Here is a 25,856-nt window from a genome sequence, read left to right as displayed (position 1 = left end):
TTATAAGGTTTTGTTTTTGTGTTTTGTGTTTTTGTGTTTTGTTGAAACAGTCTTGTTTCCTGAGCTGAGAACACATTACCAGTCTAACTCATAAGTATGTTTTGTCTGCTAAACTAGCAAATCAAAATAGCAACTAAAGCCCTAACATGACCTGTATATAGGATTTGGTAATAAGGAATGCTTGGCCATCCTAGAACGAACAGCTTTGTTGAAATAAACATGAAGAGTTGCTGTGGGGGAGCTACTAGAACTGACTGATCAGACCTTAAGGAGCATCATTATCCTGTAAACAGCAGCAGGTCTGCTTAAAGAGTGTCTGTTCAGGGTATTGGAAACCTCAGTGTGCACACTGTGAAGCTTGGGTAGTTGATGTGATTACCTAATATCAGACTTAAAGCCAAGCTTTCCTGTTTAGCTATGGTGTCTTCTTGATGATGTCCCTGTTGCCTGTTTTAAGGGAGTCAGTCATTTTACATGAGTAAATTGAAGTCCAACGATGAAACAAAACCTTGTAAAGAGACTTAATCCTTTGTTCAAAAATGTAGGCATTAGCCAAGTTTGGAGGAGGCACACACCGTTAATCCCAACACTTGAGAAGCAGAGGCAGGTGTATCTCTGTAAATTCAAGGCCAACATGGTATACATAGGGAGTTTCCTGGATACGTTTTTTGTGAGATATATACAATTAGATTTCTCCTCTATTTCCATATTTGTAAGCCATGTGGAGTGGGTGAATCAGGTAATTCTCACAGAACTTCAGACTCAAAATTTGGTCTCACAGCTACAGATTTCTCTGCTCTGAAGCTGAGACTATTGAGAAGTAGCTGGAAGTCAAGAGAAACAAGTGAATCTCACTGTAGTCCCAAGATAGTTTTGCTTTCTTTCTTTCTTTCTTTCTTTTTTTCTTTCTTTCTTTCTTTCTTTTTTTTTGAGAATGAAAGATGGTGTTTTACATTTTGAGGGTTTTCTGGAGTGATGCTGATGGTATCTATCTTTGTTGCCTTTTGCTTTATGGTAGGGATTTATTAATCATGTTGAATAAAATAGGAATTCTGCCCTAAGGGCTTTCCTGCCTTCTGGAAGTCATGACTGAAAGTCACCGAATAAAAAGTTTTAGGTAGGCATGTAATATATTGCAAGTAATTTTCACAGCTTGTTTCATTATCACTATTTTTATTCTTGTCAGAATGGTCACTTCTAATAACAAGATTCCTGAAACTACTGAACCCAAGCCTTGCTTACTACTACTGAAAGTCCTTAAAGTCCAAACCATTCCTTAAAGACTAACAGATGTGTGGATTAAGTGTAGATTTAACTAGTTCTTTTTGCCTTTGCCTTGAACACATGTTGACTGGAAGTAATTTGTTTGCATCCCTTTGGGGTTGTAACCAAAGCATACACCCATACTCTCCCTGCCTCTTTGGAACAGGTTCAAGATTTGGAGAGACGGGTTTGTTTGGGGGCGTTTCCCTTGCCTTATCTCCAAGTAAGCAGATACTAGGGTTGAATTTATTTTGACTCTCTCACTTTAAATGTGGAACTGAAACAAGAATTTAAACACATCAGAAGTGTGTGCTGCACTTGAGCCATGCGAGACTCAGGGAGAAAGGTGTGTACTGTTTTCTCCAATGTTCTCTAGAAGCTTTTCAGAGGTAGTTTCTTTATCCATATAGGTGCCTGGCTGCAAGCTACCAACTGTTAACCAAAAGGAAAATATTTAAGACCAGTGTTGCATTTAAATTGTGTTTTATGTGCTTGTGTTAGCAGCATTTCCCCTAGCGTTACTTTTACAATTAGCGACAAAGTAAGTTTTGAATTATTGTTGGAATTTTTTTTTGGAAGAATTTAGTAGGTAATTATTTGCAAGAGAATGTATACCATTTGTGTTTATTTTCCAAGGCAATGACTCAAAACTAGACATTTTAAGTATTCTGTCATTTTGCTTTCTGCTTCAAATAAAGAGAGATGCATGTGGTTATTAAATAAAAGCTTCTCAGCTTGTGGTGAGTGGGAGTTCTTGCTTCACTGCGCATGGTTGACTTTGTCCAGGAATTTCAAGTTAGAGTACATTAGATAAGTAGTTGCCTAGACTGACATTTTCTTACTGATCTTTTCCAGAGCCTGGCCCAACTAGAGAATCTGTGCAAACAGTTGTATGAAACAACAGATACAACCACTCGACTGCAGGCAGAGAAAGCCTTGGTTGAATTCACCAACAGCCCTGATTGCCTGAGCAAGTGCCAGCTGCTCCTCGAGAGAGGAAGTGTACGTAAGAGTTAACAAGTCCTAAAGGGTAGCAGAACTAAGAAAAATGCTCTGCATCTAACTTTGGGGACAGACTGGGGTAGTCGTTGCTCTGAGGCTTCAGGTATCTGCATCCATTTCTCTCTTGAATACTATCACAGCAGCCAAGTTAATGATGGCTCATCACTAGGCTCTCTACACATATATTTCTGTTCTGCACCAGACTCCTGGAATGCATTCTCTATTTTTATGCTTCAGTGTCACCTCCTATCTTTTATAGGGTATAAAGAGGTATTTAAGTCCTGAGTTTATTTTTTTTTTAATTTTTTTTTTTGTTTCGTTTTGTTTTTTGTTTCTCTGTATAGCTCTGGCTGTCCTGGAACTCACTCTGTAGACCAGGCTGGCCTTGAACTCAGAAATCCGCCTGCCTCTGCCTCCCAAGTGCTGGAATTAAAGGCGTGCGCCACCACCACCTGGCAAGTCCTGATTTTATAAACTTGACTGTCTCCTATCGTTTTTCTCCTCAGTTCTACTTGCTGTTTACTTAACAGATCTAAGGAAAGATGGCCATGACAGTGAAAATTAAAGAAAATTAAAGTGTTTTGTCTTGTTAGGTTTTTTGAGGCAGAATCTCACATAGTACAAGGTTGTTTCAAATTTACTATGTATCTCAGGATGACCTTGAACTCCTGATGCCTTGGCCTCCCATACTAAGATTTAGTGTGATGATGTCTGGCTGGGAAGCTTAGGTTTTAGAATTAGAATCTCTTCCAACTGAGTCTGAGGAGATGGATCAGTGGTTAAGAGCACAAACTGTACTTGCAAAGGACCCAGAGTTTGTTTGGTTCCCAGCATCCATGTCAGGTAGCTTGCAAACATCTGTAACTCCAGCTTCAGTGAGGGTCAACACCTCCCTTAGACAGTGAAATAGCATACACTTAATCAGTCCTGTTTTTGTGTTTTGTTTTTTTGTTTGTTTTGTTTTTTCCCCAAGACAGGGTTTCTCTGTGTAACCCTCGCTGTCCTGTAGACCAGACTGGCCTTGAACTGCTTATGCCTTCCAAGTGCTGGGATTAAAAGCATGTGACACTATGCCCAGCTTGGCCTTCTTTTTCTTTTTCTCTTTCTTTCTTTTTTTTTTTTTTTTTGGTTTTTCAAGACAGGGTTTCTCTGTGTAGCCCTGGCTGTCCTGGAACTCACTCTGTAGACCAGGCTGGCCTTGAACTCAGAAATCCACCTGCCTCTGCCTCCCAAGTGCTGGGATTAAAGGCGTGCACCACCACTGCCTGGAAGGTTTTTCTTAATGCCCAAACAGCTTTCTAGATATGCCTACCTATAGTATCTTTTTCACAGATAAAAGGAAAGAAACTTAAGAAAAGGTACAAATATTAGCTATAATTACTACGAGCTTGATAGAGTTGCAAATAGAATGATGGTGCAGTTTTGTGTCTTGAACAATAATGTATCCTTTAAAAACTTGTCTATACGTATTTAATTTTCAGAAGCCAGGGGTAGTGAGTAGCTCATGCCTATGATCTTAGCAGTCGCCATGAGTTTAAGGCCAGCCTTGGCTATAAAGTTAAACCCTATCTCTAAAAAACCACCAAAGTAATAATAATTTATATTCTAAAGAATATCCTTTAGACCAAAGGAATATAAAAAATGTAAAGGTAAAGGGACTAATTTGTTAAGAATAGAATTCTAATTGACTTACTGTTTAGTTTTTAGTAGCATTATCCAAATGTCTATACAGTAATTAAATTATAAATGGTTAAAATCATCCTTTTAAAGTTCAGGGATACAGCTCTTTTTTTTTTTTTTTTTAAATATCTGAAGATCACAAAGTCTTGCCAGAATACTGGTCTGACTGAGGTCTGCACATAGTACCTGTGCATTTTCTTTAATGACTATGAACTGTGCAGAACGTGTGTCTTAGGAGATGTACGGCAGCTCTTTCCTTTCACACCTTGCTCCCAGAGTCCACATGCATTCTCTGAACTGTTGACTCTAGTTCTCAGTGACAGTTAAGATAGAAAAAAGTATCAGAAAGAATCAGTACAGTACTGTAAAACAGTTGTGGTGGATTCCTCATATTTAATTTCTGCAGACGTCCCAGTGGCTTGGCAAGTCTATTAAAATTGTGAATAAAAACTTTACAATTTATATTTTTACAGTAAACTGCAAGTATATGAATATAAATCACCTCTAAGCCACTTTTGACATTTTTTTCAGTTGTATTAGTCATTTTGTTTTGTTTTTGAGATAGAGTCTCAATGTATATAGCATTAGCTAGTCTTGAACTCACAGCTGCCTTCCTGCCTCAGCTTCCTGAGTGCTTACAGGGTTGCACCATAAACATTCTTTTCGTAGTGTTAAGACTCTTTTCTGGCATTTGGGAGGCAGAGGCAGGCGGATTTCTGAGTTTGAGGACAGCCAGGGCTATACAGAGAAACCCTGTCTCGAAAAACCAAAAAAAAAAAAAAAGAGAGAGAGAGAGAGAGAATCTTTTCTGCTTGTTGGTTATATAAAAATACTAGCATGAATGGATGTCTTTAAGACTGAGTTTCATGGACAATTATCCTTGACCTGCAGTTAATTTTTTTAGTTCTGAATCTGTTCCTGTTGCATGTTTTAGTGAACTATAAGCCCAAAATGTATTAAAAGCTCCATTGGAGAATAAAATAATATTCCATTATTAGGACATGATTTTTCTCAGAAATAGTTGATCTAAAGTTACTGTAAAACCATAATATACACTCCCCAGAGCTGTGCTGATGGACAGATACAATTTGAAGATGAACTATGCAGCCCAGTGGGCTGTTCCATCTAATGTTTCAGTTTCCCGTTTATTCTAGTGCTGTATGTCACAAGATGAAACTGTATGAACTACCTCAAACAGAGACTGTAGAGCTGATTCACCCAGCTCTACAATGTTCACTGTCCTTCCACTCTTTCCCACAGTCGTCCTACTCCCAGTTGCTAGCAGCTACATGCCTTACCAAGCTTGTGTCACGAACAAACAACCCCCTACCATTGGAACAGCGGATAGATATCCGTAAGTATAGAAGAGTGTAATTAGATGTTTCTTGGATTCAGGAATTTTTCCCCCAAAGTTTTGGGTCCACTGCAGTTACTTCATATGATTCCTAAGCCGTCCTTTTGGTTGCTAACACACTTTTTTTTTTTTATCACTTTTTTTGTTTTCTTTTATTACTTTTTGAGATAGGACCTTCCTGTGCAGCTCAGGCTGGCCTCAAGCTCACATTCCTCTTGTCTCACCTCACTCCTGCTGAGCATGCACCACCACACCCTGCCTTTCATTTTTCTTTTTTATTGTCACTGATTCCTTGGGGGGGGGTGGATGTTTAGAACTTCTTTAATCTGCATAAATAGCATTATTTAGCCATGTGGGAGTACAGTTAGCTGCTATATTTTAGAGTGTTCATTATGATTGTATAAAATTCTAAATTCAAAAGCCTAGATAACTTTTTCTGAAAAGAAAATCATGATTTTAAATATTTCCATCTTCTCTATTTATAAATGTTAGCACTCTCAGACTTGGAAAACACTTTTTAAAAGTCTTTAACAATCTTATTCTTGGTTATCTTGATAACCCTTGTGAGGTCAGCTGGCCAAGCTTATAGTAGCCTCGATTTGGAGGCTGAAAATTGGCTCAGTGGTGCTAAATCAGGCACAAAACCTGAAAAAAATCATGAAAATCATCACCATCTTAAATCTGAAGCCCCATTTTTTTCAGTAGCATAAAGAAGTGAGAGAGTTAAGTCTTAGTTTGCTATTTCTGGATATTTAATGTATTTTAAGCATTGACCCTCTGTTTTAAGCTCCTTAGAATATACTGTGTCATTTCACAGGGAACTATGTGCTCAACTACCTTGCCACTCGGCCAAAGTTGGCAACTTTCGTGACACAAGCGCTCATCCAGCTATATGCTAGGATCACAAAGCTGGGCTGGTTTGACTGCCAGAAGGATGACTATGTCTTCAGAAATGCAATCACAGATGTCACAAGGTTTTTACAGGTATATTGTCCACATATGTGAGTGTGTGTCCACACAGAGGTGCCTTGATAAAAATGAGGAAACCAACAGAAATAGATTGGGCAGCTTATCTACTTCTTAAAAATTACATAAAATGCCATTATCTGAAATACTCTTCACCATCTTTTTTTAACCTGTGTGATCATTCTTGCATATTAGCATAAATGAATCCTGCTTATTCTAAAGTTTCATACACACTACACCAAATTAAAGTGCAATAACTTACTTAACTGGTGTTCTATGAATGAACATTGAGTTTGCTTCAGTTGGGAGCTATCTATCAAGTATTCAGTAATTATCACAGCACACACATCTTGTCACACTTTAGTATCTGTCAGGTGAACTAACCTTGAAGTTAATCTGTTAGAAGGATAAAAGTTCTGGTTTTCAAAGATATTTCCAAATTATCTTCAAAGAACTTCAGTTTTTAAGAATAGACTCTTCCTATACCTCAGCTCTAGAAGCTAAGCATTTTTGTTTTTAGGTAAAAATATTTAATAGCATTATTTGGATTATGAGTGAGGCAAAACAAGTTTTTATTCTTCTGAGAACTTCCTGTCCAGTGTACGTGGGTGTCTTACCTACATGTATGTCTACGGACCTGCTGCTTGCTTGATATTCCCTGGGAGTGGAGTTACAGACGTTTGTGAACCTCCATGTGGGTTCTGGGACTTGAACCCAGGTCCTCTGGGAAATTGCTGAGCTGTCTTTCCAGCCCCCATCTTTATACCTTTCTACTAATTGTTGTAAACAATCTATTTTAAAACTTTGTTATTTATCATTGGCCTTACAGAGATATGTTTTACAACTTCTCTTTTAATAATGTTTATTCTGTGGTACTTTGAACTTCAAAATTTTATAAGGTCAAACGCAGCAGTCTTTTTTTTTTTTTTTTTAAGAAGGTGGTTTCTGTGTTCTACAAGGCAACAGGTTGAAACTAATTGCTTGCTGCCTTCTCTAAGCAGTTTTCTTGGTAACAAGGAATCTGTAATCCAAAGTATGAGTACATTCCAAAGCCAAGCTGTATACCAACTTTCTCCTGTGTGTTTACTTAACAGGACAGTGTTGAATACTGCATCATTGGCGTCACAATTTTATCTCAACTCACCAATGAAATTAATCAAGTAAGTGCTACAGCCTTCCTTATTGAAGTAAGTGACACATTTTTTTCTTAGTATTGGTGCTTTCTGCTGTGTGTGGGGTGATCTTTTTTGGCAGTTGTGTGCTTTTGCGGTAAGTGATTAATGCCCTCTTGAAACAAAATAGATCCATTCGGTTTTCCTCTGTAAAGGCAACCCACATCACTTTATCCTGACTCACCAGAGATTCTGATCTCTGAGATTACCAAAGTAATTTACTCTCCCATATAAGCTTTCCTGATTAGTATCAGTGTTCCTTTTAGAGATGAGAATGATGATCCTATGTCAAAACCGTATCAGAATGTGGGAAGATCTGTTATTTAGAAGTCAGTCTCCAGGCTTAGGGGTTTGGTCAGTTGGTAAAGTGCATAGAGAACATGCACCAGACCCTGGTCTTTATTAGACCCATTCACTCTAGGCATAGTGGTGGGCTTCTCTAAATCCCAGCAAATGGCAGGTGTAGACAGAATGATCAGGAGTTCAAGGATAGCCTGGACTAGAGATCCTGTCTCAAAAACAAAACAAAAAAAAGTACAATTTTAAATCTATGACTAAATCGAAGTCAGTCCCCATGGGAATCTTTTCATAGTGAATAAAATGTTCCCTTACCAGTCATTCTTTCAAGTAGTCACTGATGTAACCAAATATTACAGAGGAAACACCAGTGGCTGTTTTTCTCCTCTTCCTCTTCTTCCTCCTCCTCCTTCCTTTTTCTTTTTGCTTTGGCTTTTTTGTTTTGTTGTTTACTTCTGTATTTAGCTAGAATTTTATAATTATTGAACAGGCCAATATTGATATTAGTTGTAACATCTCACATGTAAGTTGCCAGCATATTAATTACATTGGCATCACTGTTGCTATTGCTAATAATTATGCAGCTGTTTTATTAACCCCGACAACTTGTCTTTTTAACTATAAGTTGGTACTCTTTTAATGCTCTATATTACAGTCTCTTCAGATTGGAAGTCCTGCTGTGTTATCTCTTACACGCAGTTGCCATTGTGAGCAGTAATTACCAAAGTACCAATAGCTTAGCCTTTTAAGTAATTATGATAGGCCAGCCACCATTCTAAGCTCTTTAATGAAAGTTAATTGATTTTATTCTCAACAGTCTTATGAGGTGGGTATTGTGGCTTCCATTTTCTAGATGAGGAAACTGAGATACATGATAATTTGTTTATAGTTTCACACTAAGCAATATCCTAATTTGAGCCTAGTCTTAACCAAACTCCATGTTAATAATGGACTGTTCACTCACTGTTACACGTACAGTAAAGAGATCGTCCATGAACTAAATACAAAGACTATGGGCCTAATGTTCTCTCTTTCAATGCTTGTTCCTCACTCTCCAAATACATAAATGTTGAGTTTTTTGTTTTTTTTAAATAAAATATTCCTGGTTGTTTCTTAAGTGATTGGGGTAAGGGGCATAGCTCCATGGTAGAGTACTGCCTACAAGTACAGGGTCCTACAGTTCAGACGCCAGGGCAGGAAAAGGGGAATATACATAAAAATTGGCTTGACATAGTTAACATGCTTATTATGATCAGTAAGCAATACATGGAACTATATGATGTATACAATCTAGCAATTGTCTGGCATGGTGGCACATGCCTGGAGTCTCAGCACAAGGGAGACAGAGACTAGTGGATCTCTGAGGTCAAGGACAGCATGGTCTACATAACAAGATCTAAGACAGCCAGGGTTACATAGTGAGACCTGTTTCAAAAAAAAAATAATAAAAAGCATAGCTTCATCATGTAAGACATATATAACACAGTGACATGGACAATAGAGTTGGAATATTTTGATCCTCTAAGTAATTCTCCATTATTTCTTGGTTGGCACATTTAAATCAGAAAATATACTTCTCTTTATCATTCCTGTTTGAACCTAGAGGTGACATTATGGAAACTTACTATATATGACTCTTCAGTGTGACTAAAACAAAATGAGATGCTCTTAGATGAATCGATCAATAAATAGAAGAAATTTAAGTTTTCAGTGAGTGGTTACAAGTATCATAGACAACTTTCATTCTTTTATTCCATTTGTTGAGCATCTACTGTGTGTTAAAAGTACACAACATTCTTTTCTGTGGCTTCTGGGGGGAAAAAAAAAAAAAACAATGAAACAAGAGGCCCTTGAAACCATTCAAGTTCTCATTTCCATATTGAAATAGGTTAGAGAATGAAGTCAGTTTACAGGCCGTTCCTTTATTCAAGTTCATGACTATTGATGGCTGTTTTGAAATTGTTCAATTGCTTCAGCCCTGATGAGTTAACTTACCAAAGCCCAGCCTTGCTACTGTGCCTGGTTTTGTAACTAAACCATGATATAACATGACAGCAATTGCTAGCAGTGTATGCCAACAGTGTGTGCAGTTTTGCTTTCTCTATACACTAGAGAAATCTGAGATCATGATAGCCAAGAGCAACCCCCTGGCTTCACATCGTCCTACTTGATTTGATTTAATAATAAATTAAGCTATAAAAATGAATTTTGTGTTTATATTGTGTTATTTGGAAATCTTTCTGGTTTATTTAAAATTTATATAACCCTCCCTCCCCTAATTAATTTTAAAACTTGCATGGCTTATTCTTTCTTACACAGGCAGACACCACCCATCCTTTAACCAAACACAGAAAAATAGCCTCTTCTTTCCGAGACTCATCACTGTTTGATATCTTCACACTTTCCTGCAATTTACTAAAACAGGTATGGTTATAAATTAGGTCATAATTCCTAGTTCCTTTTCGAGAGTAAGAGTGAATGAGATTTGTCAGAGGTCAGCACCTAACTGAGCCCATCGTCTCTCACGTTATATACATCTAGAGATAGAGAAACAGCTAGCCAGGTTGCTCACTGACTTAGAGAAAGATGGAGTGGTTTCCCCACTTAAAAGCTGTTCCTTTAGGTAAAAAGCAGCAGGTGAACATTTATTCCTTGTTCCTGTCTTCAGGGCATCTAGTTTACTACAAAGTTAGAACTTTTCTGTTTGTTTTTTTATAGTCCCATAAAAAGTCTATGCAGAATAGAAGAATGTTAGCTTTATGGTGTTCTACACACAGGTTTAGACTACATTGTCACCATACAAAACTAGGTGACTTCTGTTCCCTGCTGAGTTAACAGCAGCAAATAAACATGCAACATCTGTACAGAGGAGTAGGTTTTAAATTTTTTAGCATCCACTTAGATTTAATAACCTGAAGGGAGAGGCAGTATCCCATAAGGAAATTATCTGCTTTAAATAGAGAGCTGGTTTTAATTTTAATTTTTATTGATAGCATTGAATTAATCAAAAAAGTCAAGTACAGTACTTACCTACCATACATGAGAGCCTGGCTTGGTTCAATCCCCAGAGCCACAAAAACCCTGTCAGACAACATGCATGCAACATGCCTAGGCTGCAGAATACAAAATGTGTGTCTCAGAAAGACTAAGGAAGGGATCAGGGAGAGTCATACACATTTATAGCAATGTCTGGTGGCTTTTTCAACATGGAGAGCTAATTAGGGCTAGCCTTTGGCTTTTTAGTTCACTCTTATGTGTTTTTTATTCCCAGTTTCTGATTTTCCAATATTAGCTTCAGAGACAAATTTGTATTCTTTCTATTAGCCCTATTAATGATACCCATTTTTTGGGTTATACTCCAAATTTATAAATGTTCCTTTGTCCAGCAAGTTGCCAGTCAAAGCTGTGGTACCAGCAAAGCCATGGCATCCACTGAGAAAATGAGCTTTTGAGAAAACTAAGGATCAAATTCTCCTCCCTGATCATATCAGGAATAATTCACCAGCACTGACCCCCCCATCCCCCATCCCCCAAAGTTCCTTGGAAACTGCTACCACAGTTATTATGGTACAGAATCTATCTGTAAGTCTACAGATATACTGTAGGTACATATGTAATATCCAGGATTAACTTTGTTTTAATTCTCATTAGAAAAAAAAATTTTGGTAATGGTGGTTTTAACAAAGAGGAAGGAAATTTAAAAACTTACTCTAAACTCTGCCCATAGTTTTATTACAGCCACGCCTAGAAATTACTAAGATGGAACATCCAACTGCCACATCCCATATTGTTCATGATTCCCAGTAGCTATTATGACTACGATATATGAAGAAATGTTAAACAAGGGATTTTTCTAAATATCAGCTTCATATTTTTATATATATGTTAATACTAAAAGAAGGAGTAGTTTTTTTCACAAAAACATTGTAAAAGTATAGCATCTGCTTGGCAGTGGTGGTACATGCTGCCTTTGATCCCAGAACTTGGGAAGCAGAGGCAGGTAAAACTCTTGAGTTTGAGGCCAGCCTGGACTACAGAGTGAGTTCTTAAGACAGCCAGGGCTACATAGAGTATCCCTGTCTTGAAAAACAGTACAGCATCTTTCTAGAGTAAAAACATTTTACTGTGCTCAAGTATAGTCCTCCTTTTCTGGCTTAATAGCCTACTTCTGAACCTAGGAAGAGAGAATTATTTGGAGCTCATTGTGTGACAATTTTTCCAGGCATCAGGAAAGAACCTGAACTTGAATGATGAAAGTCAGCATGGCTTGCTAATGCAACTGCTCAAACTCACCCACAACTGTCTGAACTTTGATTTTATCGGCACATCTACTGATGAGTCCTCAGATGACCTGTGTACAGTTCAGATCCCCACCAGCTGGAGATCAGGTAACAGAAAGATCCAACCTAAATCTAAATCTTCCTGCCCTGTGTCTGTTGGATAATCCAGAGAGGCCTTGTAATTCTTTATTTACTTTGAACAAAACTTAGTGTTTTCATGCCTTTGTTTACAACGTGATAAGGTTTCATGCAGTAATAAATTCATGGAGAATTTAAAATTACTGAATAACACCTCCACCCAGACATTTCTGGGGGTTGGGTGGGTTGTTTGTTTTTTAATTTTATATGTATGGGCGTTTTAGCTACATGTATATCTGTGTGCCACTTGTATACCTAGTACCCTCAGAGGCTAAAAGAGGATATTGGATCTGCAGAAACTGGAGTTACAGACAGTTGTGAGCCACCATGTGGATGCTAAGAACTGATCCCAGGTCCTATGGAAGAGTATTGAGTGCTTTTAACTGGTTAGCTATCTCTCAACCCACTATTTCGGTTACTTAAAAGCAATGCCATGCAGTGTCACTTACCTGTGATCCCAGCTGGTCCCAGGAGGATCCCAGGTTCAAAGCCAGAATGCTTGGCAAAACCCTGTCTTAAACAAACAAAAATGAACAAAAGAATGTCAGCTTGCATTTTTTTCCTAAGGACAAACATGTAGAAAGAGGGGTTAAGATTATCTGAAGTTCCTTGAAAGTCAAAAAGACAACCAGATTGTTTACTTTTTTTAACTAAGAGAAAAAAAGAAAACAATCTCTGCTAGTCTATCACTTTCTAAAAAAATGATACTTTTCTGACAAGTAATCAGAAGAATATGGTTCCTGATATATAATGCAGGGAAAATGCATGTAGGCTCTGCAGGCAGAATAAAGGCATGTTCTTTGTCTTTTTTTTTTTTCTCCTAGCATTCTTAGATTCTTCGACTCTGCAGCTGTTTTTTGACCTGTATCATTCCATTCCTCCCTCATTCTCACCTTTGGTAAGTCAGAGCCACAGTTTGTAAAGCAAACCTGTTTCTAGAAGGTGGTGTCGGTGAGTAATTGGTGGATCTATTTTGTTTTGCAAAATCATAGATGTAGGCCAGACGTGATGGTAGGAAGATCTTTGTGTGTTCAAAGACAGCTTTGTCTATATATTAAGCTTAAGGACAGCCAGGGCTACATAGAAAAACCCTGCTTTAAAGGGAAAGATGGTTACCCAGATGATGCTGAAGTTGTCCTGAAGCTTCCAGTAGCAGAGTCTCATTGTTTTTATTTATTCTTCTTTCTGTGCTCAGGTTGTGGCTGTCAGCTCTTTGTGTCCCGTCTTGTGTCTGGAACCCTAGTGCTTGCCACAGGCTAGTGTGTGAAGATTCATTTGATACTTGTCTGCTAAACTTTGAGACTGGCCTAAGGTGGTTTTTAAATCTTCCAGGAGTTCCTGTAATCCCAGCACATGGGAAATAGAGGCCACTGTATTGGAAATTCAAAGCCATCCTTTCTCCCTTTCTCTCACATAACAAATTTGAGGGAAAGAAAAAGAAAAAGTCCCTGGGGCCAAAGTCACATAGTGATAAATGTGCCTTTCTCCCAAAAAGCATTGGGATGCTGTCAGGAACAGATGTCTGTTCTTTAAAGCAATAACTTAACCATAAGTCAGACGGTCATTCAAATTCTAAAACCTTGTGGGTCCAGGGATTTGTGGACTTAAGTACTATTGTACGTGAAACACAGTAATACATAGGAACACAGTAAAGTCACTTCAGGAAGATACCGCACAGTCAGGAGAAGTAGTCAGTAAAAAACAGACTTTTTACAGTGGAGCAACTCACAGTGACCCAACAAGGCAGGTGACACTTGCCTTTTGATAGGCTGCTGGGAGTGGAGGCCTAGGAGAGCTCAGCCTGTGTGCTAGGAGACAGCATTACAGCCAAAGTTATGGCAGTTTATAAAGAAACTGCCTGCTGTGGTGCAGTGGGAGTGAAAGGAGAGCATCTTTGTTTCTCTACCCTCCAACCTCCTGGTGCTTCCATATGTCTGAAGCCAGGCCAGAGCAAGAGCAACAGCTGTGCTGCTGCCGACAAACGTCCATCTTCCTGGGGAAAGATAATACAGAAAAGACCTGAACCTAGATCTGGAAGGATAGACAACAAAGAGCCTAGCACAGTGGAAAGGGGAAGGAAATACTCTTTTTTTTTTTTCAGGACATGAATTGGGCCTGATTATTTTATCATAGTTCTGTAAGCAGAATTTGATTTTATTAAAACAAAAAATCTAAACCTCAAGCTTTATTGAAACTATAAATCGCTTGGCATTTTTAAGGCTTGCGTATTTACAAAGAAGGATAAAAGAAGTGATTGGAGTAGTCAGAGATACTATCTAAGGGAATTTTCCAAGCTGAATGTAGCCTTGGGGCACTGCTGTGATGAACTTTCTTTCTGTGATAAAGCTAATGAATATTACAGGGGCCATATCTGTCAGTCTTACTGAGTGTGTGTGCTGTGCTTTGCTTGCAGGTATTGTCCTGCTTAGTACAGATTGCCTCAGTCCGGAGATCCCTATTTAACAATGCTGAGAGGGCCAAGTTTCTCTCTCATCTTGTTGATGGTGTTAAACGAATACTGGAAAATCCACAGGTAAGATTTCTGAGAATATATGTACTGAATTAGTATATGGCTGGCTATAGAAGTCTGAAGTTTAAGGGCTACAAATGGCAGAAATCGGAAGCAGCTTAGTCTGCACCTCTAAAGATAAGTGGGTAATTGTGGTAAGGATTTGCTCCAGAGAGGAGCTTGGGCTATGTAGCTCCAGGATACAGCAATCAGGAGGAAGGGTCGTTAGATACAAGCCAGCAAAAATGGAGCCAAGAATTTTGGGGGGTAAAGAACTTTTTTCTCTCAAGAAGTTAAGAATCTAAAGGTTGGTTTTGTTTCTCAGTGTTTAACATTGATATGAGTGACCTAAGTTGGAAGGGAAGTACTTTTTAAAAAAATAATAATTTGATGGCTTTTTTTCCCCTTTAAATACCACTTTTCTTCCAATATTCTCTATAATTGGAAAAGAAAAATTCTTGAAGCAGTGGGTCTTTAAATATACTTAGCTTTGTCCCTCTCTTTAAAAATGCCTTTATCCATTCAACAAACTATATTAAGACTAGCTATATGCTAGGGTTCTATGAATGAATAAAACAAAGTTTCTGTCCTGATCAGTAGTAGAAAATAATATTCATAAGGAAATACAAATTACACTGATAGTTTACATTTGTGTAGTACTGGGTATAACTATATACTAGCATATAATAAACATCTAGTAGTTGTGATACAACCTGAGACACTTGTTCAGCTTTCGTTGATTAAGAAAACACTAAGATGCTTCACTTAGCAATCATCTCAACACATGTAGAAATGGAATTAACTAGCTTCCCTGTGATCTATGAGAAGCAAACGTATCTGCAATGATGCCCATTTCTGCCATCGATCATCTTTGTATTGTTAGGCAAGTAGTATGATCCCTCTGGATCCTGTTTCATCCTCTGCCGCTTGAGGCTAATGATCCCATCTCATGGATGCATGTTTTGAGTTGATGGGAAAATAAATGTGATCAAACCTTTTAAAAGAAATATTTTACTTGTTTCCAAGCCTTCTGTAACTGTGTTGTTCTGAATCATGATTATTTGCAGCCTAGAAGCTGAAAAAATAGACTCCCGCCCTTCCCCTTGCCATGCCAAGCACATGTCATTCTTGGAGTGTGGTGATCACATGTCCATTTTATTTTCTTCTTATGCCATTGCCAGAGTTTATCAGACCCAAACAATTACCATGAGTTCTGCAGACTACTGGCTCGGTTAAAGAGTAACTACCAACTGGGAGAACTGGTAAAAGTGGAAAACTACCCTGATGTTATCCGGTTGATAGCCAACTTCACAGTGACCAGCCTACAGGTTTGTCTCTGATCACTGTGTCTTTCTTTTTAATTATTGAGATTTCTTCTCTTACTAATTTTAACATAATAACATAATAATTTAACATAATAATGTTTTTATAACATTATTGAAGGGCTAGAAAGATAGTTCAGCAGTTAAGAGCACTGACTGCTCTTCTAGAGGTCCTGAGTTCAACTCCCAGCAATTACATGGTGCTCACAATCATCTGTAATGGGGATCAGATGCCCTCTTCTGATATGTCTGAAGACAGCAACAATGTGTTCTCATACATGAAATAAATAAATCTTTGGGGGGGGGAAAAACATTATTGGAGTTGGAATATAGCTTGGTGGTTGAGCACTTCCTTAATATGTGTGAGGTTCTGATTTCAGTCTTCAAAATCACAAGAAGAAAAAGGAATATTTTATACCTATAACATACACTGCAAAGTGGTTACTATTATAGACTATTTACATTTATGAGTGTGAGGAAAGGGTTGAAGTTGTAGTTCATTGGTAAAACACTTGTCTAATATTTGTGAGACTGCATTTGATCCCAGCACCACAAGAAACACAGTTCAGTATCTTTGGCTAGAGGAATGTATAGAAGTTATAAGGACAGTATTTAAAATTGAGAAGGGCTAAGGACATAACTTGGTAGTAGAGTACTTAACTTACCACACTTAAAGCCCTGGGTTATATCCAGTACTAAGAGAAGTCTTTATTATCTCTCTGAAAAGCAGAAGAACGGGGACCTAGCCTGAAAAATGAGAGACAGTAGAGCGCACCCTGCCCTGCTCACTCGCTCGCTTGCTCTTCATGCAGCAGCACATTGAAGGTGTCTTGCTGTGTGATTTATATCACACAACATTCATCTGAGAGTTTGAGTCTCATCCCGTGACTTCTGGATCACTACTTTCAGAGTGGGACTTGGCCATCTCATAATTTCTTAGAAGCTGATTAGCAATTTTCCTACATTCTAATGTCTCCAACCCACTTTCATGCATCTTTCCTTATCATATGGATTTATACAGCCAGCACTGAAGCACCTTCTTTCTCATTAAACTCTTGAATCTGAAATGTTAGTGTATTCATTGCTTTTTTGCTGGTGTAATAAAATACCATGACTAAAAGCAACTTATAGAAGGAAGACTTTACTTGGTTTGTGGTTCCAGTCTATTATGGACTGTGCATGGTGGTACTTGTCTTTAATCCCAGCACTCAGGAGGCAGAGGCAGGTGAATCCCTATTAATCTCATCTATGTAGTGAGTTCCAGGTCATCCAGAGCTAGATAATGAGACCCTGTCTCAAAAGAAACCAATAAACAGAGTCCATGGTAGATAGAGGCAAGCAGCAAGGGACAAGCATGGTGGCAGGATCCAGAAGCTGAGAGTGAACTTGGACAAAGCTATGAACTCTGAAAACCCTGCTCCTGTAACAGACTCCCTCCAACAAGACTGCACCTAAACCTTCCCAAACAGCACTACCAACAGGTGACCAAGCGTTTAAATGCCCAAGCTCATGAGGGACATTTATCAAACCTCCACAGCTAGTATCTGTTTTAAATGAATTAGCATACACAAATGCGAGCCTCTAAAAACTTACTTTGTTATTCTTTGTGTCAGATGGCCTGGGAGTTTGTGTACAGAAATGAAAAACATGCCTGTGTTCTTTTGTTGATTTAGCACTGGGAATTTGCCCCAAATAGTGTGCACTATCTCCTGAGCCTATGGCAGCGGCTGGCAGCCTCTGTACCATATGTCAAAGCCACAGAGCCTCACATGCTGGAAACATATACTCCTGAGGTCACCAAAGCCTATATCACATCCCGCTTGGAATCTGTGCACATCATTCTGAGGTAAGGAAACTTCCACCACATCCCCTTACCAACAGAATTGTGTCAGATTTACTAGAAACCAGGTCCCAAATGAACAAAGTTAGACGTGTGTTAGCACTATGTTTGTGGCCAACTGTCTTTGTCTTTCCCTCTAATACCTTGCTTGTGTCCTTTTGTATCAACATCCACAACAGTATCTGTGTGTACAAACACACTGCATATGCTTGCCCTTCCACTGATATTCATTAAACGTGAGGACTGTTTATAGGACACGGGAAGTAAAAGAATGTCTAAGTATGGAATTTAGTAAGACTTCCTAGAGGAATAAGTAGATAAATGAGATCACAAGGTTAAGTCATAACTGACTCTAGTTTGAGAGCTTGTAAGGAGATGTAGTTCTGTCAAGCTTATGATTTGTTTGTCATGTTAGCATAAAAGTTCCCATCCACTTTGACTACTAACTGGACCAGAAACCCATAATTAAAGAAATGTCAGACTGTGGCTGGAGAGATGGCTCAGCATTTAAGAGCATTGGCTGCTCTTCCAAAGAACCCACATTCAATATCCAGCACCCACGTAGCAGCCCACAACTGTCTGTAACTCTAGTTCCTGGGGATCTAGCACCCTCACATAGACATAGATGCAGGCAAAACACTAATGCCCATAAAATAAAGATAATTAAATCTTTTTTTTTTTAAAGAAAGAAAGAAAATTGTCAGGCCTTTTAATGCACGCCTTATATCAAATCGTCTTTCTTTAGGGACCTTTCTCATATCTTTTCATTGCATTTCTCATAATATACTTGGATCTGGGTCTGCAGTGTTTGGGTTTGTTTGTGATATTTTATTGTTTGGCATTTTTGTTTGTGGTTTGGGGGGTTGTTTGGATTTTGACCTTTATTTGCTCAGAGTCAAGGACATTCAGTTGTCTTTAGTCTTATGGTTGGTATATGTTTTCTGTGTCTGTGTGTCTATTTGTTTCTTCTTCCACCATGTAGTCCCAAGGGCCAGACTCACATCATCAGGCTTGACACCAAGTGCCTTTATCTGCTGAGTCGTCTTACAGGCCCAAGTTTGTGGTCTTAACTGTTTATGACTTGAGTCATTTCAAAATAGGAGCATTCAGGAAGTTCACTAAAAAGTCCTTGTCCAATCATTTGGCTTCCAGGAAGCAATGCTGGGGGCGGAGAAATGTGCAGAGATTCTAGACCCAATAAGCCAGTTTTAATAGCTATATATGCTTGGGCATGTTCTGCGTTTCCTTTTTTTTTTTTTTTTTTTTTTTTTCTATAAACAACAAATAGTTATAAGACTACCTTTTGATCTTATGAGAATTAACACAACTTAGCACTGTTGTAGCATGTTGAAAACATACAGCTGCTGGCTGCTGCTGCTTCTGGCATTGCCATGCTACAGTAGGACAGTAGAGATCTTACCATGGGACAAAGTATTATAAAAAATCTGAAGAATAGCAGATAAGGCAAGACCTGGTACAGAGCCACAATTCAGAAACCAGAGGTGAGAAGCTAAACTATCAGTTTGGTACCAAAGTATACATGGCAAAATTGGCTACAAACCAAGCCTATTTAATAAGCTTTGTTAAAAAAAAAATTGTACTTAGTATGATTATTCTTACAGTTATGTATTTTCTATATAGCAAGATTGAGTTTGATAGGATATGGGATTCATCTAAATTTTTGCATTGCTGGGAGAAACATACTACCTTCCTCATGAAAGTTTTTGAATTTCCTAAACTCATTTGGCCACAATAATTTCAATTATGGGAATATGTGTTTAGAGTCTCCAAAGTGTACGGTAATCAGAAATATTGGCTAGGGAGGCCTAGGGTGGTTCAGCAATAGAGTACTTGCCTGACATGCACCAAGTTCAATCCCATCACCACAGAAACAAATTAAATAAAGGGGATGGGGGTGGGGGAGAGAAGTTACTCTTTATGGGCCTTCAAGATGACTCCGTGAGTCAGGGCACTTGCCTCTAACCCTGATTGACAACCATGAGTTCCCAAGACCTACTTGGTAAAAGTAAAGAACTGATTGTTTTAGTTTTGTCCCCTCATCTACATGTGCACACTGTATCATGCGTGCACACATAGTAATAGTTAAAAATGTAATTTTTTAAAAGAATTTTAAATAAGCTGGGTGGTAGTGGTGCACACCTCTAATCCCAGCACCCAGGAGACAGATGCAGATGGATCTCTAGTTCAAGGATAGCCAGGGCTACACAGAGAAACCCTGTCTCAGAGGGGAAAAAAAATTATTTAATTAAATAAAAGAAGGAAAATGCAAAAGTTCAGAAGGGTTAGAAAAATAAGACTGCCAGGTTCAATATTGGACAAACACAAACTGGTGCTGGGACAAAGACATCTGTTGCAAAACTTTTTAAATACCCTTCCTTGTGTAAAATTAATGATGCTCCTCTATGATGAAGGAGAAAGAGCTGCTGTATCAAGGAAATTAAAGAGCTACCTTCTTTCTTGGGAGTAGGGATGGCCTGGAGGACCCCCTGGAGGATACAGGTTTGGTCCAGCAGCAGTTGGACCAGCTGTCCACGATCGGGCGTTGTGAGTATGAGAAGACGTGCGCCCTCCTTGTGCAGCTGTTTGACCAGTCAGCCCAGTCCTACCAAGAACTGCTGCAGAGTGCCAGCGCCAGCCCCATGGACATTGCAGTGCAGGAGGGTGAGTGCAGTGTGCAGGGAGCCCAGAGATACTATCAGTCCCCTTTGCCTCTCGATGCCTCCCTTTGCTCTCCTGGCTAAAAAAGGATCTATTACCTGCTATTACCTCCATGCACAGAGTGAATGAGTGAGTGAGTGAATGAACGAATGAACAAACAAACAAGTGCCACAAGGGACTAGGACAAAATAACTAAGGACTATGCATTCCTAAAATAACTCTTGTCTGATACAGGAACTCTCATTATCTGATCACTTTCCCTCTTGGTATCAACCTTACCAGAGTAAAATGATAGCCATCTTCTATCAGAAAAGTAAGATTTACTAGAGGATTCTCAAAATCAAGGATCCTTCTAGTAAGAAGTGTCTTTACAACAGTGACAAGGAGACAGTCACTAAAGAGTCTTTTCCTACTCCAGGACGACTGACGTGGTTGGTCTACATCATTGGAGCTGTGATTGGTGGCCGAGTTTCTTTCGCCAGTACTGATGAGCAGGATGCAATGGATGGTGAGCTTGTCTGTCGGTAAGTGTGCCCTATGGAAGCCTTTCATTCTTCTTGACTACCCAGTACCTGTTAGGGCCCTACTGACATGGCACTTCCATCAACTCCAGAAAAATCTTCTTCAGCAGCTGAGTGACCGTAGGACATGGACCTGCTCCTCTAGCTAGCTCTCTTTTGTGCATGCAGTAAGAACTCCACCTATGAATTACACTGAGAACATTTTGGCCATAATCAGCAGGGAAATGTTGTATCTGGAATTAGGAAAACTAGTGAGAGGATAACCATTGATCTGTTCAGGGGCAGTGTCTAGGAGTTAGAGAGTGTGGGCTGTATTTGCAATGCCTTCGTGTCTAAGAGGAGACTGGTTCCTTGGTATCACCAAAAGTTAAATGGCAACACTCCTGCCATACCCTTTGTCACAGCCCTTTGCCATACCCTTGTTGACCCACAGGATTTTGCAGTATTTTGTATCTGTAGTTCTCCTTTTATTAAAAAACAAAAACACTAAGTGGGTGTTAAAAGTTACTGAAAGTTTTCTAAGTTAAAGGGGGGAAGAAAAGGTAAATAGATCTCTGAGTTCCAGGCCAGTCTGGTCTACAGATGGAGCTCTAGGCTACCCAAGGCTGTATAATGAAATCTTGTCTCAAAATAAATAAATAAAAATAAAAGTCATTTTACTATAGTAATAAGCCCATTACATGCAAACAGAAATACTTTTAAGGCCAGTGTGGTGGCATAGGCCTGGAATTCTAGCTACTCAGAAAAGTCTGGCCGGGCGGTGGTGGCGCACGCCTTTAATCCCAGCACTTAGGAGGCAGAGGCAGGCGGATTTCTGAGTTCGAGAGTTCGAGGCTAGCCTGGTCTACAGAATGAGTTCCAGGACAGCCAGGGCTACACAGAGAAACCCTGTCTCAAAAAACCAAAAAAAAAAAAAAAAAAAAAAGGCTGAAATAGGATTCTGTCTCAAATTTCTACAAGTAGAAGAAGGGGCTGAGGATACATGTTGATAGGAAAGCACATGTCTAGCATACTGAAGACTCCGGATTCAATCTCAGAAACAAGTAAATGAATAAACAAGAAAGGTGTTTAGGAGAGAAATTAGTCAACAATTTTCAAACCTCTGTCATGTAGAAGATACCAGGAATCTCATCCCTGCATTCATCTGTGGTAATACCACATACCCTACAGCTTCTAGAAAGCTCCTGGACATTACTGTAAGAGTAGAAGAAGAAGGGGCCAGAATGCTACTGTGTGCTTTAAAATGATTATGGAGCCCTACAGAGAGCTGCCACCATTAAACATTGAACTTTTCAGATGTCCTTCCTAGGGAGGATACCCAGGAACCTGTGTCTTACATAGTATTGGTTCCTAGACACTCAGTCTGTAAATCTGAGTCTTCTGAAAAAATTCCCATTTGTGTCTTTCTACCCCATGTTGTTTATCAGATGTTCTTTTGCCTTTTCTGAGGCAAGAGTGTACATGGTATTGTCCCACTAGCAATTCCTAAAGGTAGTGAACAAAGATGCCATAAGAATGAAATCAGAATGCCTTTCTGATACCACATATGTGCCATAATAAATGCAGTTTAGACAGTGTCTTGTAGGCTGTCCTCTTGGATGTTGCAACACAGTAAGTGAATCTAATTTACTCATATGTCACAAATGGTTGCTATCTTCATTCTGTAAAATGCCAATTAATTCACCTGTAGGAATGACATTCTTATTTATTCTACTTTGCCAACATCCTTGTTTGACAGAGAAGGGTACAGAGCAAAAGAGTGAAGTCACAAGTAGTATATCTACTCTTCGTCCCTGGAAGTGGTTTCTGCCCATGATCTTTCTGCCATGTGTCTCCCTTCCTTTCAAGCCTGTGTGAGAAAGGAAGATTAAGAAGCAATGGGCTAATCCAATCCCATTCATCTGCATAGATGAATTTGAGTGCAGAAGATTGTTCCATCCACAATCTCATGGAAGTTCCAGAAAAAGATGATTACCTTTATATTCATGTTTACCACTGTTTATAAGCAGTAGAGACTTGGTTTCCTCACCAGAAAAGAAAAGACAATTCCCGAAGTGAGGGATAAAGATATGTTTGATGATTTTGAACTAGCTTACATCATTTACAGTGCCCAAGATATCCTTGCTCCTCTTCTTCCAGGGTGCTCCAGCTTATGAACCTGACAGATTCCCGCTTGGCTCAGGCTGGTAATGAGAAGCTCGAACTGGCCATGCTGAGTTTTTTTGAGCAGTTTCGTAAGATCTACATTGGGGACCAGGTGCAGAAATCCTCAAAGGTAACAGACTGTCAGCTCTGTTTCTCACTCTCAGATGTGCAGTTGCTGATGGAGGGGAACAGTTGATCACAGTTACAGTAAGGGTCCAGATTTCCAGTACTGGATAGTCCAAATGTTTTCAGAATAATCAATACATTGAGCCTGTTCTCTAGTGCTCCATATGCTTAACAAATGACCAGTCAAAACATCTGTTGTATTCCCCCAGATTGGCAGTTCTTTGTCTCTATACACAAACTGATGTAGAGAACAGCCAGTGGTTTTGGCAGTGTTTGGAGAATTTCAGGATTGGAAGGGACTAATAAGAGAACATAGCCTCCATCTAGAATTTAGAACATTGAAGCTAGCCTGTCCCTTCGGAACATGCTTCCCAGGACTGTCCGACATCTTACACTCTGAGTTTGGATGTATTTTAGAGAGCACGGGTTTGTGATGGTTCTGATCTCTGTGTCGTCTGATTATTTTCTCTTACTTTGCATGACACCAGCTGTACCGCCGACTCTCGGAAGTCCTGGGGCTGAACGATGAGACGATGGTGCTGAGTGTCTTCATAGGAAAAGTGTAAGTTTTGTGGCTCACCGTCAGCAAGAGGCCCTGCTGTCCTGCTGCAGCTGAGCAGTGACCCAGGCACTGCGCTGCCACTGCCTTACTATTCCAGCCTTGATCGTTTGCGTCAGAGAATTGTGCATTTGAGTGTGTGACACGCTGTGCTTAGATATGGCCCGGCCCCAGAGCATTCCAGGCTTGTGTAGAGTTTTGTTGAATCTTCTCTTTAGCCTCTGGAATCACAGTTCAAATCATGTCACGGCACTAACAAAATGGAGCTGCTCCCTGGTGATTGGTGTTTGTCCTTTCACTCTTCACCATTGAACCTTCTGGGATGCCCAGAGTAGACATTTGTTTTCTGGTGCTGATTTCCGTTAGGAATGCCTGCTCCACGCCCATGGGGAAAGCCTCACTCTCACATGGGCTTACTGTTTTCAGGAAACATCATTTCCTTCAGGAGTCTTGAGTCTCCAAAATTTGCTCCTGCTATTTGAATGTCTTCAAAGTCAGTGCTCCTAATTGGCCCTTTTTCTGTTTTTGTTGTTTTTAAGTTATGTCCCTTGGTTATATTTTCCTCTTTAGGAGCTCAATTTATCAAAGTACACACTAGGAGTCAAATATTAATAACCCAGGGCTGTGTGCAAAGTAACATTTTGCTTCCTTGCAACTGTCCCAGCCTAAACATTGATATCCATGAGCTGGTTAATAATTTAAAATGGAAAAAGCAAAGGGGGTCTAAAGGACTCTGCCAGCCAAGAATCCAGAAGCAAGGGCTACTAGAGTTCTGCAGCTGACAGTGGATGGTGCAGGTGCAGAGTTGCATACGTCTGCATGTTATCACTGCCGCAGAAATCTCTTACCCTTGCTGCAGAAATCAGCCCTGGAGTGCCCCAGAATTCCAAGGGCCTGGGTATGGGCCAGTGTAGCTTTGGAACCAAGTAGTGAAGATTATCTGAAGGATAATTTTTCTAGTCAACCAAATGTAAGTACAGAGATTTTATACCCTTTTTTTTTTTCCTGTGGTCGTGATGTCTGTGAATTGGTGATGCAGATGTGTGGTGACTTGATTGATGAATTTCTTCTTTCTCCATCGAGGAAATCAAACACATCAAAAGTCTCTCTTGCTTCTTTTTTCTTTTTGTCCTTCAGCATCACCAACTTGAAGTACTGGGGTCGTTGTGAGCCAATCACCTCCAAGACACTGCAACTTCTCAATGACCTCTCCATTGGATATCCTTTAAACTAGATTCTGAGGGACTCAGAAACTTGGATAGTTTCCTGCTTGTGCTCAGGTGTCTTCTGTTTTCCGGCACCAAAGGCAATACCGACACAGAATCTAGAATAATTCTAAGTCATTAAAAGTGAGGCACCACACAATGTAATAGTTGACTACAGATTTATCTCTGATTGGTCCTAAGATTTATAAATAATACTAGGGACCCAGAATTTAGCTTGCTGGTATGTTCTCTAACTGAACTTTTTAGCATCCATAGTGAGAGAAAAAAGCCTCATGGCTCTTCAGTGTGAGCAGCCTGACGCTAGGCTCTCCCACAGAAGTAGTGGCTTGCTCTCCTTGATTTGAACAACTTCTGCAATAAAGTTTGGATTGTTCCAAGTCAGGAGCCAGCAAGTACAGGAACCATTGTACAGTTTCTTAAGCAACCTTTTCTCACTTCTTCAAAAGACTTTATAGAGCTGGGCGGTGGTGGTGCACGCCTTTAATCCCAGCACTTGGGAGGCACAGACAGGTGGATTTCTGAGTTCAAGCCCAGCCTGGTCTACAGAGTGAGTTCTAGGATAGCCAGGGCTACACAGAGAAACCCTGTCTCGAAAAACCAAAAAAAAAAAAAAAAAGACTTTATAGCTAGTACCTAGTACCTTTCAGAGTAAAAGCGGAGACTATTTACAATGCACAGCAGCTTTTAAGGTATAAAGTCCCTCTTAAAATCCCTACCAGAAGGAGCTACTATAGGATAATCTGATTCCAAGGGGAAATTGCTGTGGTACTGATTTTC

The 25,856-nt window shown here is 39.4% G+C and overlaps 1 protein-coding gene across 2 annotated transcripts in view; it reads left to right on the top strand.

Annotated features, from left to right (window-relative positions):
- Xpo7 (exportin 7) overlaps positions 1-25,856 on the top strand; it is an 84,979-nt gene that overhangs the window by 41,604 nt on the left and 17,519 nt on the right. The window contains exons 2-16 of one of the 2 annotated variants that reach the window (XM_028758721.1): positions 2,119-2,265; positions 5,206-5,299; positions 6,117-6,283; positions 7,360-7,425; positions 10,054-10,158; positions 11,957-12,122; positions 12,977-13,050; positions 14,566-14,685; positions 15,843-15,989; positions 17,657-17,829; positions 20,312-20,505; positions 20,921-21,026; positions 23,163-23,298; positions 23,783-23,856; positions 24,991-25,071. In XM_028758721.1, coding sequence (XP_028614554.1) covers positions 2,119-2,265; positions 5,206-5,299; positions 6,117-6,283; positions 7,360-7,425; positions 10,054-10,158; positions 11,957-12,122; positions 12,977-13,050; positions 14,566-14,685; positions 15,843-15,989; positions 17,657-17,829; positions 20,312-20,505; positions 20,921-21,026; positions 23,163-23,298; positions 23,783-23,856; positions 24,991-25,071 — 1,850 coding nt within the window. Of the gene's footprint in view, positions 1-2,118; positions 2,266-5,205; positions 5,300-6,116; positions 6,284-7,359; positions 7,453-10,053; positions 10,159-11,956; positions 12,123-12,976; positions 13,051-14,565; positions 14,686-15,842; positions 15,990-17,656; positions 17,830-20,311; positions 20,506-20,920; positions 21,027-23,162; positions 23,299-23,782; positions 23,857-24,990; positions 25,072-25,856 lie in introns of both variants that reach the window. The other variant, XM_028758720.1, reaches the window with a different exon arrangement.

This window comes from Grammomys surdaster, unplaced genomic scaffold, assembly GCF_004785775.1.
Source record: "Grammomys surdaster isolate TR1022 unplaced genomic scaffold, NIH_TR_1.0 126219, whole genome shotgun sequence".
In the NCBI taxonomy this organism is placed as follows: Eukaryota; Metazoa; Chordata; class Mammalia; order Rodentia; family Muridae; genus Grammomys; species Grammomys surdaster.
This window is presented reverse-complemented; position numbering and strand designations above follow the sequence as displayed.